General features: G+C 39.5%; 1 protein-coding gene across 2 annotated transcripts; it reads right to left on the reverse strand.

Moving 5' to 3' along the window:
- Positions 1-1975: 1975 nt before the first annotated feature.
- SFR1 (SWI5 dependent homologous recombination repair protein 1) lies at positions 1976-5781 on the reverse strand. Of its 2 annotated transcripts, XM_081241447.1 has the most exons (5): positions 5700-5733; positions 5388-5426; positions 4732-4847; positions 3708-4118; positions 1976-2657 (listed from the first exon to the last, which is right to left on the reverse strand). In XM_081241447.1, exons 3-5 carry the CDS (start codon positions 4825-4827, stop codon positions 2466-2468), a joined length of 699 nt encoding a protein of 232 aa, XP_081097573.1. In that variant the 5' UTR covers positions 4828-4847; positions 5388-5426; positions 5700-5733; the 3' UTR covers positions 1976-2465. The 2 variants fall into 2 exon arrangements, with proteins under 2 accessions (XP_081097573.1, XP_081097574.1); XM_081241448.1 differs by lacking the exon at positions 5388-5426 and having other exon boundaries at positions 5700-5781.
- Positions 5782-20561: the final 14780 nt, after the last annotated feature.

The following is a 20561-nucleotide window of genomic DNA, read 5'->3' on the forward strand; positions in this document are numbered from 1 at the left end:
TTTGGCTGATTAAGCAGGGTAGTGCCTATTGGTAACGTTTCCATGTCACCTAAATTAGCTACTGGAGCCTCCATTTGCTACTAAGGCAAGGCCATGGATTTCACTGGACAGTGCCCTGTGGATTCCCAGGTCTTAACAGCCTGTGTCGTTTCTGTTTCTTAGTGTCTACCCTGAGTGATTCTGGCAATGCTCCTTGCTTGAAGGCCTCAGCTTTGAGGCATAAATAGAATGGAGGTTAGCAAGAGCCTCTTGCCCCCAAGCTGTCTTCTAGTAGCAGCACTTTCAGCAAGAGGCATCTTCTGCTTTGGGGTTATTGACAGGTGCTTTGGAAGGGCACATGGGTCATGGAACCCAGTCCTCTCTCTTGGTATGTTCATGGTACTGATTCCTCTCAGCTTCTGCTGAACTAAGAGCAATTATATTTGTATTTTTATAGCCCTTTAAAATATTATCTATATTTTCAAGTAGTAATATATATAATTAATTGGGTCAAACATAACATGGTTATGAGCTCTGTTGCTGGGTTGCTTGGGTTCAAATTCTGTCACTAAATAACTACTTAATCTTAAAATTTCCTCATCTTTAAAATTGGGATGTTGATAATTGTAAAACTCAAATGAGTTAACATACTTTTAAAACTGGCACAAAGCAAGTGCTAAGTGTTAGCTTTCATTTTAATGAATAAAAATAATTCTTATTCAGTAGTTCTTAATAAATATATCCTATTAAATGGAGGTGAAATTCAATAGAAATTATTAGAAAGGGGACTGCTTCCTGGGCATCCCTAGGTCCCAAACTCTCCCATAAGCCCCATCCATACTCCATGACCCACCTCCTCTTGTAGAAGTGCCCACTGAGCTGTTGGAGCCCTCAGCACCTAGCCAATGCCTTAGAAATCCCCATTGCTATACCACCAACTGCTCCCCAACTCTCCCAAAACCAAGAGTCCCACTGATGCTGTAGTTCCCCCAAATGGACGTGTAAGGGTGACTCCAGGGGATGTGCTAGTCAGTAATGGGCAGCTGCAGTCAAATGCTGGTACCATCACCAGGGAAACCACTTCTCCTGCCACATTTAGGACCTCTGGCTGAGCAGCAAGAAGCAATGGAGGCTGGTCAGCACAGCTTCCCAGGGATGCCCATCTGGGAATCCCAGAGCCAGGGAAGGCCAGTCCTCTTGGGTTCACAGAAGCCAATGACAATGGCAGTGTCTAGAAGGCAAGAATTGAGGCCGGGGTGAGGGGTAGGTTACTGGCATGGGCATTAACAATTAGAATGCATGCAAGAGCAGGGTCTTGATATGCCAACATTAATAGTCTGTTGGATGACGGGGAAGTACTGGGCTGAGTAAGGAGCGGCTGGGGGCGGAGGGGGGAAGCTTAGGGTAGTGGCTGTTTACCAAGTAGTAGGGAAGTACTTTTCTTTTAAGATTGGGGGAAAAAAACACAACTAAGTAAAGCTGTCTCAGCCCTTAAAAGGACCCAAGAGACTGGAAACCAGAACCAAAAAGCCACTGACCCACAAAGTTCTCTCTCCATCATCTCTGCCTTTCTCTGTAAGGGCAGACTTAAGCACACCAGCTTTTCTGCTTTCAAGTTCACATACAACAGCTCCAGCCACAAAAAGAGATGGGCTTTCTTTTCTTGAGCTCAATTCCGAATTCTCAAGGACTGGGATGCGTGGGTCATACGTCCATCTATGGCCAGGATGACAGATAACGTACAACATGGCAGCCAGAACCCCAACCCAGTGAAGGTGGGTTTCTGGCTGAGGAGTCACTGTTAATGGAGTAGATACGCTAGCTTTTACCTATTTCACAGATAAAACTAGAAAGGTAGATGAATGTAAAAGGCCCTGTATGCCGTGATGCCTTGAAGTGGGCGATGAGGACATGTGGTTTTATAAGAAATAGATGATCACTTCACTAACTGAGATGATGAATACAAGTAACAAATTTGAAGAGACAGAAACTAATGTAATTTTGAACATATGAGTTTAATTACCTGCTAGACCATCCAGATGGAAATACGTGGTAAATGGGTGGAAACAAAGGAGAGGCATAAACCTAGGAGAGGCAGGCATTTTCAGACAAGTTTAGGTTTAGACATTCACTAGATGGACTGTTTTTTAACATTTAAAATAAAACTTTTACCACAATAAACAGAACAATGTACTAAAACTCACTTCCACAGTTGTCCAAATTATTTTTTTAATCATGATTTAATTTAAAAAATTTTTTTCACCTTTCTTTAACTGTCAAGTTTTCTTTGGCAAATTTATTCAAAACACTAAATTTTCATTTTAGAACCTAGTTTATACTTATATAACAGAGGCCCTAAATTGATCCAGGTTCACCAGGATACCTTTCTCTAAGCCCTAATGGTTTACATCTTCCCTTTAAAATGTATAAATATCTTTTAATTACATTGTCATCCACAAAGACATTCTGGAGAAAAAAATTATGAATTAAACACCTATAAATTCTTCTTCATTTCTGTTATAGTGTAGCAATTTATCATCTAACCCATAGTGGTCTATCAGCTGAGTAAGGCTTAGTTTCTTGTTCTCCTCAGACATAGCTGACTGCAGCTCATAAAGCAACAGCTGGCTACAGCTTCTCCACTTCTTTATTAACATCTGTAACTGAGACAGGTCATTCTGAAACAGAAAAAAAAAAAAAGACATAAATGTATGTCAATAACTAGACAGTCATCCTAACTTACTTAATGAAAGTTGTCAAATCAGTCAATGAGTAGTAGGTTTAAAGGGTAACACATTTGGACATGAATGGGACTTCTACCCAGGAAAAAAGTAGGATGGTTTTAAGTAACTATCACTCAAATTGAGTTCTATGGCTGTTTTGTTTGGTAGAAGCTCTAGGCTATCCTTACCCTCAGGGAAAAATCGAATCATTAAATAGGGCAAAACTATGTAAAGAAGCAACAATATGGGTTAAAAAAAAACAATCTACTTTTTCTACCACAGCTGTACTTTAAAAAATGATACTCAAATTAATATTTTTCAATGTCACTATCTCATAAAACTCAAGTAGTTATATTTAGAGAAGTCCTAAAAATTCAAGAGAGCAAATAAGATACAGTATTCCGTCATTTATTACACATTGCTGGGGAAGAAGGAGCACTTGCAATGTACATGAATGATCCAGGTAAGTAAGGGTCGTCTTCTTCCAAGTGCCCAAATTCTATTTTCTTCAACCTTATCTGGGTTGAAATCTAAAATCTAATATATATTTGTTGTTTCCTTAAAGAAAATGCTCGGAATATTTTAATAATTTGTTACACATACTTGAATAACAAAAGATCATTACCAAAACTACTTTTCATTGTACACTGTGGTCCATTTTTAGCTTTTTTTCTCATTCACTGTCACTGTTGCTTCTGTTCTCATTGCCACTTGCGGCTAACATTTGAAGCTTCTAATACTGCTGTGGGCTGGAAACTAGATAGAAAGCTTCAACTGCACATTACATAAGGGCTGGGACTTTTAAAAGTTATACCTGGTGTTTAGAGGCCTCTACTGCTCTACTCTGAATCTATGATATATTTGAGTTAAAGCTGTTGGAAGCCAGGTTTCTGGATCCTTGGCTTATTTCTTATTATGCTAAAATAAACTTTTTTGAAATACTTTCCTACCATTTATGTAAAAATAAAAAAATTAATTAGGCAATGGTTCTGAAATTCTTCTCACCTTTGATCTATACATTTTGACTAGTTTTAGCCTCCGAAGAAGGTCTTCTTTCTCCTGAATCTGCTTCACCAATTTTGCTTTTTCTTTGTTTAATCCATGTTTGGGAAGATTCTCATTCATAAAGTCATTCCGGAGATCACTGCATGACTCAGAATCAAGTGATTTAGATGCACATGCATTGATATTCTTGAAGGTATTTTTCAAATATGTACGTTCTTCAAATTCACTGTCTATGTGTTTAAAATTTTCTTGAAATTCCAAACAGTTTTCTTCTGTTGAAGGTGCTGGTTTCTCTGCAAAGGTCTGATCATTTTCTTCACTCTCTACTTTAAGTCGTTTGACCACACCATAACAAGAATTAAATGAAGATCTAGTTTTCCTTAATCGTTCCCTAAGGGTTGCACTCATAGGCTGAAAAAGGCATCAAACGTTAATAATGTTAATCAAGAAAAACATTCTTGATATAAATAAATCTACTAGAAATCAAGACCTTACGTTTCTGTGGCAGACAGCACTAGATGACTTTCTGTCTCCATATATCTAAAGTAACATCACAAAATGTCTTTAATTCCTGTAAACTCCACTAAGTTTTAATCCCTTTTTATATTAGCAGAGCCGGCACCCTTCTAAAACAGTGCTGAAACACTTATCTCAGTAATCACAAACATGTGTTCAGCAATTGTCCCAAGCCTGACATGGTTAGGTGCTTCAGAGTTACAGATTAAAGAAACGACCTAGATCTTTCCCCCAAAGACCTTCATGATGTCAGATTCAAACTTCCTGTTTGGAGTGCTGTAATAACTTGAACTGAAACTAAATGAAAATAATTGGGTCAAGATGAAAATTTGAGGGGAAGGTCCAATACATTATCTAAGGGGAAAGACCTAAAATTATGTTAATAAAATTTTTACTTACTAATTTACACATTACGTTAACTGACAATGTTCAGTAGACTTGAAACCACCATTGCCACAATACTTAGAAATATAGAATAGATCCACTGAAAGAACTAAGATTTTCATACTTGTTTTCTTGAACTGCTTGTACGGGGAGATGGTGGATTGGCAACAGCCCGTGGAGTGCTAGGTAACACCACAGCTGAGTCTGATGGACTTTCCATCTTGAAATCTTGCTTTACTTCTAAAAAACAAAAAATAATCACAAAACGGAAATCAAATTAACCCACACCTCTATATATTCCTCAATTTTTATCAAAGAATTTTTTGTTTTACATAACATCACCAAGTAAGCCAGCCAACTTCCTTCTTTCACTTAGTTGTGATTCATTCTTGTTTTTTTTTTTTTTGCAGTTTTCCATTTACTTTCCTAAATCGAATTGTGTTGGTCATTATGGTGACTACTAGTTTTTTTCATGACAAGTTAACTAGCTAGCATCTCGTATGAACAACTCCACATTTGTTTTTATTGATGGATAAAATCTGATAAAATCCTCAAAATCTGCCATATTCGGGGGGGTGAGTTGGATAACAACTTTGGATAGTCGGGAATTCTTTAATTTCATTACGGCCGCTTCACAATGAAAGGAAATGCAACTGAAATCTTGACTCAAAAAAACATAATCAGACCTGTCACGCTACCCTAAATCCTAAAGGCTGTGTGCCTAAAACTAATGACCCTCCAGGCCTGAGGAATAAGGAGCCCAAGCACAGATAAACTTACTCCTGTCTGCACCGTTTTCGATTAAGCAGCGAAGAGACCCTGAAAAGGAGAGACTGAAGTTTGCTTCTCAAACAAAGGCCATCAACTTTACCGGGAAAAATACCACAGGGAGTCCTCCCTCCCCTTCCGCCACTACAGCAAGCCCTCGAGAGACCCCAGGCCTGAGGTAGAGCTGAGAGGTTCCCTGACCAGGGAAAGGGAGCGCTACTCGACTCCCCACCCAATCCCCGAAGAAGTCCAGTTCTCAGACGCCCACTCCACGCCCAGCACGCTACCTCCCTCCGCCATCCCCGGAGAGCGTAAAGAACTCACCCAGCTGCTGCCTGCAGCCGGGAGTCTCAGAGGCGGGTCCGCGCGGGAGGCGGAAGAGACGCGCGATTGGCCAGATTGACTGACGCGCGCAGCTCCACTTAGCCCTGCGCCCGGAGCGGCGGGACTGCGCGCGCGCGGCCGCGAGCCTCCTCAAGGGGGCGGGGCGAGGCGGCGCGGGAGGGGCCGAAAAGCGTGACTGGCCAGGTTGACAGAGGCGCGCGGCTCTTCCCCGCCCAGCGCCCGAGAGCTGTGGGACTCAGCGCGCGCGCGCACGGCCGCAATCCTTAGCAGCAGTTGGGCACTCTCCGGAATGAGCTTAAAACGAGTAACCGATCCCGGGAGGAGCGCGCTTTTATTCACGGCTTCCCCTCCCTCCTCTCTTCTTGCATCACCTTCCCTTCCTGCTTCCTAGTTTTTGTGTGTTTGTGAAGGACGCCTGAGAATGCCCCTCCCGTTCTCCTGGCTCCCGTCAGTCCCTTCTCCGCGCTCCCCCCAGCAAAGGCCTTTCCTCAGACTCCCGGGAACCCAGAGCCGCGCGGCGGGCTGTGTGTTAAATTTACAGCTTGTGAACTCCAAAGGCAGAGACCACGAAAGAGCAGCGCGGGGTTCAATGGCCTGTTCACAGTCAAATACGCTAGCAGTCTCTCTGAGAGCCCCGGCGGATGCAGTTGAGCTCTTTTGTAGCCTTCGCTGCCGCACACTCTGCGGTCCCGCCACGGGTTTTCGGCCGGGTCTACCTCAAAAGTTAGATTTCTTAGCTTGGCTTCGAATCTTGTCGTCAAATCTGAGAGAAAATGTAGCCCAAGGAAATCTGTTGTGGTGCAACACAGGAAGCAGAACAATCAATAAGATTGGGTTGGTCCAGAATTGGGGTGATTGAGGCAGATAGGGCCCTGGCTGAATACTGGGCAGCGGCATCCTCAGTCTAAAATAATCCTCGTTTCCTGTGTGGTGACGTCCCGTTGCTGTGCAACAACAAAGTTAACTAAATTGGGTGGAGCCCTGGGTTTGGGAAAAGACAGCTGAGTAATTTCTGAGTCGCGCGGAAGTTGGGAATTTTAACGGGCCAGTGTTCGAATCCCAGTGAATGGCCATTTTAAACGTTATCCCTGTCTTTTTTACTAACATCTGATAGTAATGGCTTAAAGGTAGCTAGGATCCAGAAGGAATTCACTGAGTGCTAAACAGTGGGATGTAAATATGGAACCTGAAAACAACCTAATACAGTGATTAAGGACATAAATGTTGGAGTCAAATTGCCTAGGTTCAAATCCCAGCACCATCATTTTGTGTGCTTTGTAAGGTAGTGTCGCTGTGCCTCGGTTTCCTCATCAGTAAAGTGGGGATAATAGTATCAACCTCCTAGGGTTTGGAGAATTAAATGAGCATTCATGACAGGCAGTGAAAAGCGTCAGTAGGTATCTAAGAAGCACTCGATAGTTATGCTAGCGATGCAACTATATTCACCATTCCCTAATTGATCTACAGGAATGCATCATATAATCCTTTCACCCCTTCACTTACCTCCCCAAAAAAGGCCACAGATTTTTAAAAAGATGCTGTGATGTGTAGGACACCTCACCATGTAAGCCATAAATAGCAGAAAACTTGGAGCTTCCACATATAATTGGTAATATATTCTGATCCTTCTAAATTTTTCAAAAAGTATGTAAATTAATCTCAAGGAATTTACGAAATGAGAGAACTCATGATTTTGTGATGCAGGTGTTATTCACCTCAGCAAGCCACAGGTCCCAGTCTGTACATTTATTTCTCCCTTTACTCATCCATTGGCATCAGTTACACTGAAAAAAAGCGGAGTGATTTGTCCTGACATTAGAAGCATGACGCACACTCTGCATATTCTTTACACTTTGGGTTGGGTTGTTTTTATGATTCCCTAAAATCAGCTGCCCCAAAAGCCTTTTATCATTATAACCTAAGCTTAGAGCTGTGTTTTTGCTGGCTCCATAAAGGAAAACAACATCTTGCCTAGCAACAGTTCTGACTTGCTTATTATGTGAACTGGTATATTATAAGGGATTGTTTTAGCCAGATTTTCAGAGAACTTCAGAACATGTACTCAGAAGAACCTGTATTTCAGAAATGTGCATTTGCTGACCTACATCTCTGACTTTCACGTGTTGTTAGAATTGAATGATTTTCCCAAATACAAGTTTGCATTTTACTTACTCCCATTATGTACCAAAATGGAAACATACCTTTCACTCTCAATTTCGTGTAAGGGATCTGGAATACAGCCCCTATAGTTTTCATTGTACCTTTAGATAAAGCCTAGCAACCATTTCCATGTCTTTAGGAACTTGAAATCTACTGGCCTATTAGGAGTTTGTTGTTTCTGACACATGACGTTGTATGTTTCATCTGAGACTATCTTTCTTTTTTTTTTAATTTGTTTATTTTATTTTTGGCTGCGTTGGGTCTTCGTTGCTGCGCGCGGGCTTTCTCAAGTTGCGATGAGCGGGGGCTACTCTTTGTTGCGGTGCACGGGCTTCTCATTGCGGTGGCTTCTCTTGTTGCAGAGCACGGGCTCCAGGCATGCGGGCTTCAGTATTTGTGGCACGCGGGCTCTAGAGCGTAGGCTCAGTAGTTGTGGCGCACCGGGTTAGTTGCTCCGCGGCATGTGGGATCTTCCTGGACCAGGGCTCGAACCCGTGTCCACTGCATTGGCAGGCAGATTCTCAACGATTGTGCCACCAGGTAAGCCCCCATATGAAACTTTTCAGGCAGGGAACAATATTGCCCCAGAGAACCAGAAAGCAAGGACTCTTTACTCCACCATAGAGAATAATTTGGGCAATAGAATTCAATGATAATAGTAATTAATACTAACCTAAGGCAGGCTTTCTCTGTTTTTAACTTTCTTCAGTACCCAAGGCTACTATTCACCACTTTGCTATTCATCAGGGTGTGGTAAAATGCTTCTTCCGTTCATTCTTGTCTGTGATTATTGTTGGTGGGGTAATGACATAAACCTAAAAAACTTTATGAGGGTTTCTTCTTTCTTAATAGCAAGAAGAGAATAGTGAATAGTGTCTCTCTCCCTATCTCTCTCTCTCTCTGCCCCTCTCTCCACAAAACCAAGCATAAACACACGCACACACTTTCAAGCCACAATTTAAAATTTTATGGCAGTAATTTTTGTAAAAATTCTTAGCTTTAGCCTTAGTTTAAAAATCTTAACAGTAATCTCAGGATGACCTAAATTCCATTCCATTGACTTTTCTGTATTGATAGGTAATATCCATAGCTATTTTTTAAGCAATTTAAATTATACATACACACTTTTAAAACTGGAATTAAAATCCACTTGGGTGAAGAAGAACTATATAAAATCCACATTATTAAGTTGATTTATAAAGTCCATCAGGACAAGTTAAACTAAATTTATAACACTCACAAGAAAGTCTACTAAATTCTCTCAACTGGCTTTCAATATTTCTAATGACACTGATATGTAAGTTGAAAATCACCTTCAAAAACTCTCCTCTAGGTTTCTCTTGCCATGAATTCAGATCTCATCCTATAGACCTATCCGTGGTGAAGAAGATGTGTTTTAGTGCTGCGTCATCTCATAAATTTCCCTTTGAATAACTGACAAACTCATTCTCCTTTTTTCTCTATTACCTAAATATTTCATATGGAATTCTACAGTGTAATTGGTTCACTTGTAAAGACTGTTGAAGACTTTGTTATCAAAAAGTGACCTTTGAGAGTAAACTGTTTAATATTTTTTAGTCAAGTTAAACAAGAAAGGATTTTATTTTCAACTTCAAGGTGAAAGAGCCCTTGACTTAGCTATTAGGCATGGCTGTGAGGTTGCCTCACTGAGTAGGATGGCTACTTCGAGCCTGGAGATAAGGGGAGGGTCAATGATAAAAACCTGTTCACCACCAGGTAACCAGAAAGTTGATCTGGGAACTAATATTGAGAGTAAAATACTGAACAAGAACCTAAAGAACTCCTTTCACGTGAAGTTCCTATCCTTTTATTTTATTAGATCTGGCATTTCGTCAAGTCCAGTAGAGACTAGAGAAGTAAGAGTATCTATGATTCACTGCTGTTAGTGGGGTGTGTTCTCTTGGAGAAGAATAGAGTGATTCAGGTTAGATTAATAACGCAGTGGGGAAGGCGGTAGGATGTGGGTGAGTGGGAGGGTCATGGCAGAAGAGTTAGATGGTGGGAAAGTAATGGTAATAAAAGTATTGCTCAAGGCCACATCTTTCTCAGATCCTTTATTAACTCAGAAATGTCATTTGGAGAAAAAAGACAGTAGATGTCAGCAAATCCTTAAGCAACAGAACATGTCTTGTAATCATCTTTAACCACCTGAAGTTTGAGAGGTAACAACTCCCAAGATAATTTCACAGTGTTGAAACCTTTTTGAAGTGCCAGCAAGAAGTCAGTTCAGTGTTCTAGCCTCACCTCTCATTACTGTTTTGGTCTTGAGAATATAAAAGGTTTCTTTTTGGCGATGTTTTTTTAAAATGGGGGAGTAAGAGTGTCTATTAGTACCAATAAAATAAGGAGTTAAGATACCATTCTACCATATTCTAGGACACTACTGATCTTTCGGCTTCTGCTCTTCCACACCTTGGCAAAGTTTGATGATAAGAACAATAGTAGAGTAGATCTGTGCATTAGCCTATAACCAGGAATTTTCTGGCCCAGTTCAGGATCTAAGAGCTAGACTGAAACTTAATCCCTTCCCACCACTCCCAAAGGCAACATAAAATGTTTTCATCAGGGACCTTTATGAGCAGTACCAAACCCACTGAATGCTAGAACCCCTGACCAAGAGGTCTGAGCCCCCCCACCCCGGGGAGGATCCCTTGCAGAGGCATGGTCAAAGGTGGGGAAGGCGGCTTGAGCAAAGGTACCTCTTCCTTGATCCTCTCCCTTTCCATCTCCAAGATCATGCCTAGTGCCCATTAACCCCACACTGTGTCTAAATTACACCACTTGTCAGTGATATCAACATTACTCACCTCTCCACCTCTGTGGCTCCCAAGAAATAATGTGTGAAGTTTAATGATGATGCTGGTGACCCACACTCGGCAAATGATATCACTGTTTTTTTATAGTGAAAATATATCTTTCCCATGGAAAAGAAGCTCTTGGAAAAGAAGCATAGAATGCAGCCTACATTCACCCCACATGGTTCTCCAAGACTTCACTCAGCTATTTAGACTTTGTTAACACGAGATTAAGACAGATAATACTTTTCCTTCAACAGTGAACACCTTTAGCTCGAACTCTTCCCAACACTTCCACCTCCCAAAATTTACCCTTATGTGTCACTCTGGTTATTACTATAGCAGCTATCAAGTACTGATATCATCTCAGTTATTTTTCACTTTTTGTAAGTGACTAGCTCTGAGTCAAATTATACTTTTCTTATGGCCACTTTCCAACTTTTATCTTTTTTTTTTAGTCAAGAGAAGTTTACTTAATTTTTGCCAATACGCCACAGTACATGGGAATGTTGGCTTACTCTATCTCCATTGTACTCTTTACTCTCTTTCTTACACTTTTTTATAATGTGTGAATCTATGCCCTTTTATGAATGCTGCATATTGAAAACTCAGCCTCTATGCTGCTGAAGATCTGCTGTGAGTGGAATTCATACCAAGTGCAGGAATAACACTCACCAGCAAAGATGGTCTTCGTGACTTTTGAAAGCCTGTCATTTGGCAGATAACATCCCTTGATACCAAAGAACACAGATTTGGGTTTTGGAGGGCAGAAAACTAATCACGTCCTCATTTGTTAAACAAATTCCTAAGAAACTATAAACTATAAACCACCCATAGGTTTAACCCATAGGTTAAAAACAAACATACAAACGAACAAGCATTACTACAGGTTGGCATTATCTGACATGCTTTCCTAGCTTAACTCTGGGCCATTGAAATAGGGTATTTTGAACCTGCATGTGCAAGTTTAAGATTTTTGTAAAGCTGCCAAATCTTTAATATAAAAACAATTAGCATAAAGTTTGTGCAGTTAAGCTGCTCCAAGAGGAATGAGTTTGAATCTTTGGCAAGATGCTCCTCTTTTTAAAAAACAGTTTCCCAGTGCATGTTATTTTCACTCAGAGCTATTTTCCTCAGGTTTTGAAGCTGATTTTGTTTCATTCCAATAATTGTCTACAGGGATAGCAATTTATTTTCAGTCACTAGCTTTTAGGATGAATCAATCTACCAATTTTACCCACCCATACAACCCTGTCTGCTATGAATACACTACCAAAAAATACACTATTTTTTGCTGGAGAGGGTGTGGAGAAAAGGGAACCCTCCTGCACTGTTGGTGGGAATGTAAATTGATACAGCCACTATGGAGAACAGTATGGAGATTCCTTAAAAAACTAAAAACTGAACTATCATATGACCCCAGCAATCCCACTACTGGGCAAACCATAATTCAGAAAGAGACATGTACCACAATGTTCATTACAGCACTATTTACAATAGCCAGGACATGGAAACAACCTAATTGTCCATTGACAGATGAATGGATAAAGAAGATATGGCACATATATATAATGGAATATTACTCAGCCATAAAAAGTAACAAAATTGAGTTATTTGTAGTGAGGTGGATGGATCTAGAGTCTGTCATACAGAGTGAAGTAAGTCAGAAAGAGAAAAACAAATACCATATGCTAACACATATATATGGAATCTAGAAAATGGTACTGATGAACCTAGTGGCAGGGCAGGAGTAAAGATGCAGACATTGAGGACGGACTTGAGGACACGGGGGGAAGGGGAGGCTGGGATGTAGTGAGAGAGTAGCATTGACATATATACACTACCAAATGTAAAATAGATAGCCAGTGGGAAGGGGCTGCATAGCACAGGAAGATCAGCTCCGTGCTTTGTGAAGACCTAGAGGGGTGAGATAGGGAGGGTGGGAGGGAGGCTCAAGAGGGAGGGGATATGGGGATATATGTATGCATATAGCTGATTCACTTTGTTGTACAGCAGAAACTGACACAACACTGTAAAGCAATTATACTCCAATTAAAATGTATAAAAAATAAATAAATAAAACACTTTTTTATAACAGATTACAGATTACTAGGCTTGTTTACTCCATACTACAAATTATTCTGTAGGTTTAACCTGGGTTTTGATGTCCAAATAGCAGATCAAACACCACAAAACCTGGGCCCACTTAATTAGGGCTAAATTCTGAGAAAATCATGATTTTTTCCTTAACAAGAAATGCATACTTCATGTTCTAAAGACCTTTTGATATAATTGACTAAAAAGGATTATGGAAGTTCATGATTCTATGATTAATATTTTATGATGTAAATATGCATTTAGTAGATATACGTGTACTTCCTTAGGGCTGATAGAGTATTGTAATAATCATGTTAAACTTGATTGTATCCTGTAAGTGAGATAAGCCACGTTTTACAGTAGGTGAAGTTTTAAATGAGTAAGGCTGTAAAGCCACAGACCTCACCTACTTGACTTTTCTTTGGCCTTACAAACCCTTTCTTTGCTGATTTTTGTTGCTGTATACAGTGAACTGGAATTGGCTGTGGTCACAAATTGTGAAGGTGAGGTTGCTTAAATCTGTACTAAACATGACATAATCATGGGTTGTCAGTTTAAATTGGGGAAAGTTGGGAAGCCACCTGGGATTTTTGTTTGAATACAAGTTTTGGTGAATACATTGATGTTTACAACTTTTTTCTCTTACCGTAAGTTCTCAACAAATATGTTTTGAATGGATAAATCTAAGGATGGATGGATTAGTTATTTAATCAGTAGCTCAAAAGGTGAGAATTCCAAACATGATAAGAAGAGAGAGTGACAGTGTAGCAATCCAATAGAGACAGGGACAGAGGAATATTAACAGCAGGCAGAACTTTCACTGTGCCCTTTAAATTACTGATAAATTATTGAATTTATTCTTCTTTTAAAAAAATGATGAAAAGATAAACTAAGTCAATACAAGCAAAAAGTCTAGTGACTTTTATGGCATGGTAAATGAAGAGTGAGTTTTGGGAGAAGCAGTTGTAAACCTCCCAGGCAAAATCCCTTTTTCTTTTATTTTTTTTTAAATATCTTGCATTGGTGGTCGGAATGTAAAATGGTACAGCCGCTGTGGAGAACAGGGTGGTAGTTCTTCAAAAATTAAGCATAGAATTACCATATTGTGAGATATTAGAAAATATATATATTGGTCTCTACCTCCCATCCCCACTTCTCTAGAGAGGGGAGAGGGACTGGAAATGGAGTTAATAATTGACCATGCATAAATGAGGAAGCCTCCGCAACATCCCAATTAGTAGGGGGATGGGAGAGCTTCCAGGTTTGGGAACACATCCACGTACCAGGAGTGTGACACACCTCGACTTTACAGGGACAGAAGCTCCTGTGCTCAGGACCCTCCAAGACCTCACCTTAGGTATCTCTTCATCTGGCTGTTCATCTGTATTGTTTATCATATCCCTTGATAAGCTGGTAAACATGTTTCCCTGAGTTCTGTGAGCCACTCTAGCAAATAATCAAATCCAAGGGGGAAGAGGTCATGGGAACCTCGAAGTGTAGCCTAGTGGGACAGAAACTGCGGGTAACCTGGGAGCCTACTGATAGCAATTGGCATCTCCAGTGGGGGAACAGTCTCGTGGGACTGGTCCCTTAACCTGGGGGATCTGATGTTACCTCCACGTAGAGAGTGTCAGAATTGAGTTAAATCATAGGACACTCAGCTGGTGTCACAGAGAATTGCTTGGTGTGGGGAAAAAACCCCACTGCTTAGTGACCAGAAGTGTCAGAAGTGTTGTGAGTGTGGTAGTGGTGTGAGATTAAAGGAGACACATAGGAAGAAAGACTGGATTTTTTCCTTACACACATATGATCCAGCAATTCTACTCCTTGGTATAAACCCAGAAGAATTGAAAGAGGGACTTAAACATATTTGTACACCGATGTTCATAACAATATTATTCACAAATAACCAAAAGGTCAAAACAACCCAAATGCCCATCAGCAGATGAATGGATAAACAAAATGTGGTCTATACACACATATACATACATGGAATATTACTCAGCCTTAGAAAGGAATGAAATTCCAATACCTTCCACAACATGGATGAACCTTGAAAACATTATGCTAAATGAAATAATGCAGGCACAAAAGGACAAATATTGTATAAATCCACTTATATGAGATACCTAGGGTAGTCAAATTCATAGAGACAGAAGGTCGAATAGTGACAACAATGTGAATGTATTGATAATGTTACAGAACTGTATACTTAAAACTGGTTAAAAGAGTAAATTTTGTATTATGTGTACTTTACCACAATCCGCAAAAACAATCTCCAGGGAAGAATATTCTCTAGCATAACTGATACCCATATTGAACAGCTCCTCTGAGGGGAAAACTGTTCCTCAGATCTAATCTACACCTTTCAGCTTCCTGTCTTATTATTTCTTATTGTTGCTTCTGTCATTGGACCAGAAAGGCTACTTGGAGACAAACACTAAGATGTGCTCCCTTTCTGGGTGATGCCACCATCCCTCTTTGGAAGTGGTGCCTTTGAGTTTCTGTATTTACAATGGGATGGTTTTTAACAGGCTTGTCTTTTCTGCCCCTTACTCCATCCTCTTGTGAAAGGCAGCATAATTTTCAGTCTGTGTAGCCAGGGAATAGAGTAAAGGTTAAGTCAGGTTCACGGAAATCCACCCATAGCTTCAGTTTCAGGGAAAGGAGTCAGGTAGTGCAACAAGAAATGAATATATGTTGGGGTGCTTCAAAGAACACTGATTCTATTAAATCTGCTAATTGTGCTTTATACCAGTAGTACAACCTCTGGAAAAAGTAGAGAAATGTGAACCCTTCAGGGATAACATAAAAGTTAAATAAGTTTTATTTACTTAAAAAACTGAGATTACTTTTATTTTTCCCTATTTATTCATGTTATTTGCCTAAATATGTCTTGTATCTCACTCCTCCTCTTCAACGTCACTGCCACTGCCCAAGCTCAGTCTGGCCTGGATGCCTTCAAGAGTCTCCTGACGCCTAGACTTGCGCCTTGCTTTCTCTGTGCATCTCATTTCCCAGGCTCATCTGTTCTCTACATTACTGCCAGGATGATCATTCCAAAGATCTTAAAATCTTCCAATGATACCCAAACCTCTTCATGATAAAATCCAAACTCCTCACAAATCACTTAAACATACTTTTCCAGCTTGACCTGGTGCCATTTCTCAGCACACACCCTGCACACAAGCCTTCTCGAATCATGTGCTTGCAGTTCCCATAACAGGCCAGGCTCCCCTCCTCCTTATCATCTAGTTTGGCTCTTCTGCCTAGAAAACAGAGGCACATGTGTATGCACGCATCCACGCACACCTACGAACACATACACACCTCCATCTGCCTGATTTCTACTCCCACCTGAAGACTAGGATCAAGGGTCATAATCCCCACTCCATCTCACTTCCTTCCCATTGGCCCACGTTCTCCTTTTTTTCTCCCTCCCTCAAGTCTTCTACCTAGAGATAAATGCTTTTCCTCTTTTATAGCACCCTGTAGGTATCATAATACACATTTCACCATGAGCTATTTGAGAGTAGGGACCATGTCTTTGATCTCTGTATCCCCAGCACCTGCACAAAAGACTTAGCAGATTTTGGTGGGTTCAATTGCGAGATAAAGTGCTAAGGGTATAGGGAAAGTGCTTAGGGAGTTCCCAGAAGGTTGAGTCAAGGAAGGCTTCATGGGAAAAAAATGGTATATGAACTATATGTTATTGTCTTCACAACAATCCTGATAGAATCTTCCTTCTTACTTTTCAATCAACACCTCTTTTTTATGACTAATTCTGTAAAATATATTCTACAAGTATATAAAACCTGATTACAGGACACAGATACTCCTTGGGTAATATAGTGATAGATTTATGACTGAGAAGTTTTCAAACACCAGATTTAAGGGCTTATTGACAGGCTTACAGAATACAATGGGTTGTTATTTCCACTCTTGTTGCTACATATTTGGTCATGAAGGAAGCATAGGTAGCAGTTAAGAGAATGGATAGTGGAGTCAGACATACCTGGGTTTAAGTCTCAACCCTGCCTTTATAAGCCATGCTAACAATAACCGCATTAAAAGTATTTCCTCATACTATACCACATGGGTAATAATATCTACTCCATTAAATCTAATGAAGCAGATAAAGTGCTTAATATGGATATTAACATATTAACACTGAACATATGGTCGTGAAGGTGGTGATTACCTTAAAGCTGAGGATAGAGGCAGGTGGCAGGGGCAGTACAGGAGAGCTGCTTGATGAGGGAACTTTTCTCATCCCTTTCATTTAGCCAGAACTTCTCAGATTGTACTCCAAGAGAACATTAGTGTTCTGTGAGCTGGTCTGAGGTGTTTCACAGGTAAAATCAAAATCAGGGTGATCTTTTCTAAATATGCAGGAAACATTAAAATAGAAGTAGAATGCTTCCAGTTATATATTTTTTCTGTATACTCTTCTTAAAACTGTAGTGTCTGCCAATGGATGACAGGTAACAGGATGAATAGGTAGATAATGAATATTAAGAGGAAACATCAGTAAATGATTTATTTTAAATGTTTATTCAACATTTAACAAATACTTGTTTTATAAAAGGTTTTCTTTCTTTTTTTTGGTAAAGACGTGTAAACATGTAGTTTGGTCATTTTCTTTCTAATATTATTGCTCCTAGTGCCAAAATTAAATGTGGCTTTATCTCATGCTATTCTGCAAAGAGCATAAAATCCCCAAATCACCATGTCATCCAATGCTCCACCACTTGCAGAAGCACACGGTCTGTTATTGCCAGCATCCCACTGTCTGAAGCTTTAGAGTCCTAGTTTTTAGGGCACCCCTAAGACTTCACTGAAGGATCCATGGAGAGCCCAACCATTCCTCTCTTAACTCCCTCTTATATTAGAGGAACACTGCCTTACAAATACAGAATTTATAAGAAAAACATCTTATCTGCTACACATTTCTGTTATTTATGGTATAATATATACCATGAATGAATAAGTATATCTGTACCTCCTGGAGTTACTGTATAGGAGGATATCCCAAAGAGTGGGAGTAGGAAATGGGAAATGTAGAAGAAGCATGTCCTGTTTTAACGTGTGCTCTTCACCAGTCATTCTCAAGAAGAGAGAATGGTAAAGCTCACAGCTAACGACTGAACAAGGTAGGTGCTCAAGCTATGGAAAATACAAATGTTTAAATCTTGACTCATCTTCCTCTCAGAACTCCTCTGAGGCTCAGAGTAACTTGTCTATTTCTTGTTCTTGACAAGTAGGTGAGTCTAGCACATTTCTAGGTATTGACTGGCATGACTGATTTCTGAGGACTGCAGGAAGCCAATATGCTAAGTAGCCTTGGGCAGCCCTCATCTCATGGTGGGGCTGCAGTGTTACTTCTCCCATGTCTACCCTACTAAGTCTTCCATGTTTATTCAGAGGCATGGAAGAAAAGGATTTGGAAATCTCATTATCCAGACACAAATAAAATGGCTCAAAGAACATGGCATGAATTTGGGGACCCAAGTCTAGTTTTCTCCAGGCGCTTTCATACTCCTGAAGGCCTGGTCAGACACTTCAGTTTGAGTCAAGTTTCATTTTGCAAGTAATGCTTCACATTCAAGGATGTGTCATAATTTTAATTATATTTATTTTTACTAATTGCTTATCTCAAGTGTTGGCTTCATTGCTGTGAAGTAGAATCTGAAATGCTAAAAAAAAAAAAAAATTAGGAGTATCAGTCTCTCTTCCTAAGGGTTCTGTAACTCAGACCTCAGTTGGATTTACAAGAAAAGCTTGATGGTTAGCTTTAGTTTTAAGGTAACAAGCATTTCTATGTATTAGCTATGTTAAATATATATATATATATATATATACACACACACATACATATATATAATTTTTTTAAATCCTTGTAGTATGAATAGACTATTTTTAGAGCACTTTTAGGTTTACAGAAATATTGAGCAAAAATTAACAAAGAGTTACCATAATACCTGCTCACTTCCTCTTCCTACCAACCACATAGTTTCCTCTGTTATGAACATCTAACATCATTAGTGTGGTACATTTGTTACAATTGGTGAGACAGTATTGATACATTATTATTAACTAAAGTCCATGGTTTACATTAGGGTTCCTTCTTTGGGATATACATTCTATGGGTTTTGACAAATGTATAATGACATATATTCACCACTACAGTTGAATGGATTTTTAATTTTCTTTTTAGTTTAAGTTGTTATTTGGTTTCTTAGCTTCATACGGTTTCCATAATGATTATTCTTTCCCATTGCTGATTGATTTTGTCTTCTTTATAATTACAGCTATTTTCCAGATAGGATGTAATTTTCTTTTTATGCCATTAGCCAATGGTTTGAATTAAGTAATAATCAAGTTAAGGATTCAGAGTCAAGTACTTGGGCAAGAGAAGTTGCTTCTTCTACCTTCCACTTGTCTTTGGCAGTTACAAGGTGTATCAACATTCTGGTGAAAGATTCTATTATAATGTTTCGAGGAAGACTTGCCATGGGCCATTCTACCCTCAGCCCCTACAGTGAGGATCACTGAGTCACGCTCTGAATCAACACAAGACTCAGGACAGGATGTGCAAGTTCTTACTCCTGGCACAGTCATCTTAAAAGGCTTAGTACACCCTACCATGTGAATATAGATCATACTCACCTGGAGAGGGTCTGGACAGCAGATTTCTCCTCCACTCCTTCCCAGGAAGCACCTCAGAAATGACTAACGTTATGACAGGAAGGGAAGATAACTGTTCTCACCTGCCTTAGTTTACTAAGAAGAAGCAGGCAGTGGTGGTTTCTAGTAAGTATACAGGGCTAACAGGGAAAATCTAAAGACTGCATTTTGGTCTTAGAGTGAACTTTGCTGGATATGTAATTACGAGCATTGGATTAGAGAAAAATCCACTTTTTAGTCATTGAAAAGAACAACATACTACAAGTGTCGATTATACATTGGAAGAAGAGGAAGCAGATACACTCAGAGGTGTTCAGAAACAACCAAACAATTTGTCACATAAACACAATCCACAAATAGAACTAACAAAATCCAAAGTCAAGGATCACATCAAACGCAGCTCAAAGTTGTCATGAGACAGGATGTGTTTACCAACATTTTAAGCCAGATAATACCAAAATTACCACTGGTACAGTCTCATTTTAATACTAATTTTTCTAAATTAGAACTTGAGGAAGGATTGGATTGACATGTAATGACCTTAGGTTTAATGAACTTTTTTCTTCATGGAAAATATTAAAATGATAACATTATGGGGAATTATTTAGGAAAATCATTTTTTAACTTTTTATTTTATATTGGAGTGTAGTTGATTAACAAGTTTGTGTTAGTTTTAGGTGTACAGCAAAGTGATTCAGTTATACATATACATGTATCTATTCTTTTTCAAATTATTTTCCCATTTAGGTTGTTACATAATATTGAACAGAGTTCCCTGTGCTATATACAGTAGGTCCTTATTGGTTATCCACTTCAAATATAGCAGTGTGTACATGTCAACCCCAAACTCCCTAACTATCCCTAATAAAACCATTTTGAAACACTTTAATATCTACTTGTATACCTACAAGCATGATGACAATTACCTATTGACTAAAATAGTGTCTTCAACCACTACAACAAAGCAGTGTGTTACATGAGTTTGAGGTACCACAAAGCAAGAATTACATTCATTAATTCTGGTTGTCTCCTATATTATACTCCTTTGCATGAAGCTTATGGGAGTTCTCAAAGTATCCCG

Source organism: Mesoplodon bidens, assembly GCF_964165515.1.
Source record: "Mesoplodon bidens genome assembly, chromosome: 1".
Classification (NCBI taxonomy): domain Eukaryota; kingdom Metazoa; phylum Chordata; class Mammalia; order Artiodactyla; family Ziphiidae; genus Mesoplodon; species Mesoplodon bidens.

Excerpts from the sequence above, each read along its gene's own strand:
- SFR1 (XM_081241448.1), bottom strand. The coding sequence starts at position 4,827 with ATGGAAAGTCCATCAGACTCAGCTGTGGTGTTACCTAGCACTCCACGG. Across the intron at positions 4,119-4,731 it reads CAAGCAGTTCAAGAAAACAA|CCTATGAGTGCAACCCTTAG; the intron begins GTATGAAAATCT and ends TGCCTTTTTCAG. Across the intron at positions 2,658-3,707 it reads TCAAAATGTATAGATCAAAG|AATGACCTGTCTCAGTTACA; the intron begins GTGAGAAGAATT and ends TTTCTGTTTCAG.